Genomic DNA, 6,511 nt, shown 5'->3' with positions numbered 1-6,511 from the left:
GTAGGTAAAAAGAAAACCTTACTGCAGATGCCATTGTTTCTTTACAAATTTACAATTCATTGTCTTGTTTACCAAGAAGGAAGTTTGTTCTTTTATTGGCGTGTAAGTGCAAGATTCCATGTGTGGATGCATTTGATAAGATATAGACTCTCTCTGAGCGTGTGCGCATGTGTATTACCTTACTTGTATTACCTTACTTGTATATGTTCTGTTGAGTAGATTTGTCTACTGCCATCAATATTGTTCGAGCATGGAACTTAGTAACCTTATTTGACAAATAAAATGGGTCTTAATTTGAATTGTAACACAGATAATAACCGGAACTAGTAGGATATTGACATGTAGGAAAAAATACCTGGAAGCAGTGTTGTAAAACACGCTCTGGGCGGCCGTCTAGGCGCCCGCCTAGGCGGAGGCGGTGCCCAGAGCGTGCAAAAATGCCCTGGGCGGCCGCGATTAGGCGCTGCGAGCGCCTAGGCGGCCGCCCAGGGCTAAGCGGGCCGATTACACGGGCCGCCTCACAAAATCCAGCCCAAAAAAATCCCTGGGCGCTCCCAAGAACCCGAACCCAAAACCAAAACCCAAAACCCAAAACCGAAACAAGCCCTAAATCTCTTTTACAGATTCACCGACGCCGCCAGCAAAAAGAAAAAATCGCCTTCGATCTCGTGCTGGAGTTTCGAGCTCATCTTCAACCTCGTGCTGGAGCTTTCGAGCTGGACTTTCGAGCTGTAGCTTCGTCTTCAACCTCGTGCTGGAGCTTCGTCTTCGACCTCGTGCTGGACTTTCGAGCTCGTGCTGGACTTTCGAGCTCGTCTTCAACCTCGTGCTGGAATTTCGAGCTCGTCTTCAACTTTGAGCTCATCTTCGAGCTCATCGTTCTCATCTCCAACTTCGAGCTCATCTTCGAGCGGTCGTTCTCATCCTCGAGCTGGACTTTCGTTCTCATCTTCAGCCTGTAAATAAAACACGACTTCAAACTTGGGTTTTGGTTTAATCCGCTGATCATTTAGTAAAACACGACTTCAAACTCGTGTTGGACTTTCCGTTCGGCTGTGCTCTTAAGCAGATTTGGTTGATAATTTTTATTGGGTTGCTTACTTGTGGGTTTAATCTGCTGATCATTTGAAATCTGTGTTTAAGAGAAATCTGTGTTGATTGGAAAGGTAAAATCTGTGTTTAATCCGCTGATGTTTCATGTTTGGTAGATTCTTATTACTTGTGAGGATTTTTTATTATATGTTGTTCAGTTTAGCAGGCTAGTGAAGTTGAGATTTGTTGTTTCAAGCTTAAGGAAATTAACTGCTCCTAGCCGCCTATGACTGTCATATGCATTTATAATTTATTACATGTTAACTTAATATATTTATACCATATTTAGTTTAATTGTTAAGTTTATTTGTTCAATTGTTTAAGTTTAATTTTCCTATTTCAAATGAAAAAGTATCCGAGTGTACAACAGAATATGCATCACCACGGTCCACAACAGGCTTATGCTCCTTACATTTATCTTTGTCATATTCATTCTCTGCATTTGCTCAAAGCTTACAACTGTACATGCAATAATTGTGTATCTGTATTGAGTTGAGTGCTGAAACTATAATATTCATGCTCCCTACATTTGGATTTGCAACAATAACGAATGAAGTTGCAGTTTTTGACCTACAAAATAGAACAATAATTAGTTGCAATTTTTGCAGTTGGAGCAATAACGAATGAAAGTACAGTTAATGGTCATTGTAGTTATTGGATATTTTGGGACATAAACTTCTAGTTATTGGATATTATATGCCTTGTCATTTAGTATGTATGCATCTTTGATTGACTATTATACTTTGGATAGCATATGTGTTGTGTTGGTATTTTTGTATTTATGCATTGTTGATTGAGTATATATATTTATCTTCAAGTATCACAATTAAAAAAAGAAAAACCGCCCAGAAGAAAAAACCCGCCCAGAAACCGCTTAGGCGCCCGCCTAGGCGTCTAAGCGCTGGGCGCCAAGTCCGGCGCCCAGGAGCGCCCAGCGTTTAATGTAACATTGCCTGGAAGGATGAGATTTGATAGTTTCTTATTTGAAAATGTTAAAATATATAAGCTTTGCATGAACTTGCCCTTTTCTTAACTAAGATATATGTTCTTTGGGACATATTCGGCATATTTGGATTCGTATTCAGATAACTCAAATAGTTCCCGACTATATCAATTCTACTTTTAAAGTGATGGATATCTAACATCCTTATTTGTTCGAACTGGATATGAAATTGGATATAGACTGGATGCTTTCATGGTTCCAATATTTTTGCATAACTGTCAAGCGGTATGTAGTATGTTGCAAATCTGTAAGATGTAGTTTGCTTTGTTCACAATCCTTTCAAGATTTTTGAATGTTCAGGTTTAGGTGCCAATGATATGGAGGATGAAGTGATTTGAATCCATAGGTGTTCATCAGGATGAAGTGTCAAGTCCCAAAGATCTAACGGGGTTAGACCTCGGAGTATTAATCAATATGATCCAGGTGTACTCTTGCTAATTCAAGAGCAATACCTCAACATTCATGTCAACTAATCCACTTAGTTAAAAGATATACAAAACATTTCAGCCTTAGTTTCATCCAATACTAACAAAGAATCCAATCTGTCAAAACTTTTAGGTTATTACCTAACTTCTTATAGACTCATGCTTCACAAAACAATTGTCATTTCTAAATTTAAAATGTAGTCTATTGCATACAACCACAGTTACAATTCAAGCCAAAATACATGTCAAACCCATTTTGTACAATACCAACAAACACATAAGATTAATTTATGACCATAGAGACATATCCGCGTTACGCCATTCCGCATTACTCTATTTGCTTATGTCCCCAATTTAGAGTTGAACATACTCTGAAAAATTAAAGGTGAATTGAATGAGTGCCTTCAGTAACCCTCTACTTCCTAGATTCTATATTTAAAGAAAATACTAAAAATACTATCATATGCATCAATAATGTAAAATTAATCTAGAGAAAGGAAGACGAAAATAAGAAGTGATGCACTGATGATAACAATTAAAGTGAATTTCATGAGTTTCAAACATATCATCTTTAAGACAAATCTCAAACTTTACAGTAAAAAGTGTGAGATTTAGAGACTGATGTCAGAATTATAGTAAGGCACGTAATGCGAGGCCTTGAACAGTTGACCACTTCTATAGTTCAGTACATGTACGATATCCATAATTTTAATTTATTTTCATGGGTTGTTATACCATCTCGGCAGGGGTCTAGTAACCAGATTGATATCACCCAACAGGTCCAGTACAGTACAATAACAATTCTTACAGAAAGAATTTATACAGGTCAAATGAATCCCTCCAGTTCAGTAGCTTTCGCAGACGTCTCCGAAGGAATTGGTAAAGTCCTTTTGGACGTCTGCGAGGACTCCAGTAAAAAAAACCAGCGTACATACCCTAGCAGCCCAATAATATTTGATGGGCCTGGGATAATCCATGCTATGCCTAGGCTCCACAATCCATATAAATAAACCCACTGATTTACTGCACCGATCCAGTAAACCCCCATGGCTTGAAGGTTTTGTTTATAGTTATATAAACAAATGAGCTTTTTTTTCTTCCAAATTTTCAACTGTCAACTGGTAAGAATACTAGTCCCAACATCATAATGTAGAATTCTAAATTCAAAATTTAACTGTAAAACTTTAATCTCCAGTAAACTATCCTTTTACAGCGTCAACTTTCAGCGCGCGCGTACACACATGTATACACACACATGCAAGCATGCACGCATGCACACACGTTAAACATATCCTAGTCTACTCAATAGGAAAAAATTAATAGCTATGTACATTAAGTATTGATAACCTGTCACAGACCAATTGATGTTGATGAAGTTTTATGCATCTGTGATGCTGATCCATAGCAGTTTACTACTTTATGTTTTAAAGTCCTTTGAAAAGCTACACGAGCTAAAATCTTCTACAAATTATGTCAGCCGCCTTTAAAAAGTTACACAAGCTAAAATCTTCTCCAAATTAGGTCAATCTCCAGTATTTTCTCTATCTAGTGATAGACATGGCTAATCTAATCTTATGTTTTTTACTTTTTATTCAGGTAAATGCAATCTCTACCAAGGGAAGTGGATTAAGGAACCAGCTGGGACACTGTACAAAAATGACAACTGTCCTTTTATGACACAGATGCAGAATTGTCAGGGAAATGGGAGACCGGACAAGGAGTATGAGAACTATAGGTGGAAGCCTAACCAGTGTGACCTCCCACATTTCAGTCCCAGGAAATTCTTGGAGTTGATGAGGGACAAGACTTTGGCTTTCATCGGGGATTCAGTTTCTCGAAATCAGTTTGAGTCATTGCTTTGTATCCTATGGCAGGCATGCTCCCTTGTTCCCTCTACTTACCTGTCATTAAATAGTGGAAGACTTAATGTGCTGGTAGTCTTTTATCTTTTTTGTGGACTATTAATATAGAATTGATCCCTCCCTAGGGGCAAGACTCCTGTTACTTCCACTTGAGTTTAACCTGGTTCGAATCAGAGATTCTTAAAAGATGACACCTTTACTTCATGTATTTGTATGAGTTCTCAAAGGAATTAACCATTTTTGGGGGGCTTCTGACCCTTGAGATAAGGCATCACAGCTTTTATGATTGATGTATTGAGTATATTTCTTCCCCATTTTCTTTAGGACACATTTCTACAGTCCCTAGGAAGATCTTCACTACACTTCGACAAGGAAAAGGAACCACTACATTTACTTTGTTTCAAGTAGAACAAAACTAACTCTTGATTTCACACAACCAGGCCCCTCTGTTAATAAATTTTTCTAATCAGCAACTTTGTCTGAGCTTGAGACCCAAGATACGATTAATGTGTTGCAGGCTTAGCCTCCATTTATTTTCAAAGGAAATTGGACACTATTAAAGAACTGTACTTTAAACCAAATTTTTAGAGGTTTCTATCAAAGCGAATTCATGGTTTTCCTTCATATAACACAGGAAGAAGCTCCAAAGAACCGAGGTAACCGTCGGATGCAGCGATGGCAATTCAGATCGACAAATACAATGATCATCCGCATATGGTCCTCATGGCTTGTACACACTGACCCTGAAGCATTCCAGTTTTCCCCAAAGGGAGTCACCAAATTATTTCTCGATATTCCTGACAAAACCTTCATGGAATTTCTCCCAACCTTTGATGTAGTTGTTCTTTCCTCTGGACATTGGTTTGCAAAACAGTCTGTTTATGTACTCAACAACAGTATTCTCGGTGGACAACTCTGGTGGCCTCAAGAGGCTGGAGATATGAAAATTAATAGTCTTGAAGCCTACGCAATCTCGGTCGAGACAGCTGTGACTGCAATTTCAAACCACCCAAATTTTACAGGCCTTGTGATTCTTCGATCATACTCTCCGGATCACTACGAGGGTGGGGCTTGGAACACAGGTGGATCATGCACGGGTAAAACAATGCCAGTGAATGAAATGGTTAGAAATGGGTTTACTGATATTATGCATGAGAAGCAGATAACAGGTTTCCAACAGGCGGTCAAAAAGTCAGAAAATAGCCACTCCAAATTGAGGTTGATGGATATAACGGAGATGTTTGGGTACCGACCTGATGGACATCCGGGGCCGTATAGGAGTCCGGACCCGAACAAGATTATAGAGAGGGGGCCAAATGGTGAACCACCACCGCAGGATTGCTTGCACTGGTGCATGCCGGGGCCAATTGATACTTGGAATGAAATTGTTTTAGAGATCATTAGGAGGGAATTTGAGGGAGCATGAGACTGATTGCAAGTTTGCACCTGTCATATGGTATGTATATATATACGAGGATAATTTACTGTTACGGCAACCACATCATGCCTACGATATGAAAGAGGTATATCTAATCATTCTTTTGTTAATCATTTTTTAAACTATCTGTATTTGTATTCTTTTGTTAATCATTTTTTAAACTATCTGTATTTGTATCTTATGTTTCAAAGGACTGCTGTTTGTTTTTTTTTATCATCTGAAGATGATCCCTTTATTGTACAACTTACACGACCGAGCGAATTTTGGTCATCTGCTAATTTAACATCTTATCGTTTGATTGAGGAGAAACTCTTTTAGCCCTTGCTTGGGGGTGCATAATGTATGGTTAATTCCCCTAAACGCCCATGAACTTTTGGGATTTTTGTAGTAAACTACCATGAACTTTGAAAACTAGACAAAGCACCCATGATTGAGGAGAAACTCTTTTAGCCCTTGCTTGGGGGTGCATAATGTATGGTTAATTCCCCTAAACGCCCATGAACTTTTGGGATTTTTGTAGTAAACTACCATGAACTTTGAAAACTAGACAAAGCACCCATGATTGAGGAGAAACTCTTTTAGCCCTTGCTTGGGGGTGCATAATGTATGGTTAATTCCCCTAAACGCCCATGAACTTTTGGGATTTTTGTAGTAAACTACCATGAACTTTGAAAACTAGACAAAGCACCCA

The 6,511-nt window shown here is 38.6% G+C and overlaps 1 protein-coding gene across 2 annotated transcripts in view; it reads left to right on the top strand.

The window, feature by feature from the left end:
• Positions 3,654–6,511, top strand: part of LOC109826166 (protein YLS7-like) — an 18,202-nt gene continuing 15,344 nt past the window's right edge. Inside the window, exons 1-2 of one of the 2 annotated variants that reach the window (XR_002243214.1) lie at positions 3,654–4,394; positions 5,017–5,905. Coding sequence is in view for 1 of the 2 variants with exons in the window: in XM_020393157.1 (XP_020248746.1) it covers positions 4,095–4,394; positions 5,017–5,808 (1,092 nt within the window). In the remaining variant the exon portion in view is untranslated. Of the gene's footprint in view, positions 4,395–5,016; positions 6,032–6,511 lie in introns of those variants that run through there. The other variant, XM_020393157.1, reaches the window with a different exon arrangement.

Source organism: Asparagus officinalis, chromosome 10 (assembly GCF_001876935.1).
Source record: "Asparagus officinalis chromosome 10, Aspof.V1, whole genome shotgun sequence".
NCBI lineage: Eukaryota > Viridiplantae > Streptophyta > Magnoliopsida > Asparagales > Asparagaceae > Asparagus > Asparagus officinalis.
Note: the sequence above shows the minus strand (reverse complement) of the source record. Positions and strands in the feature narration are given on the sequence as shown.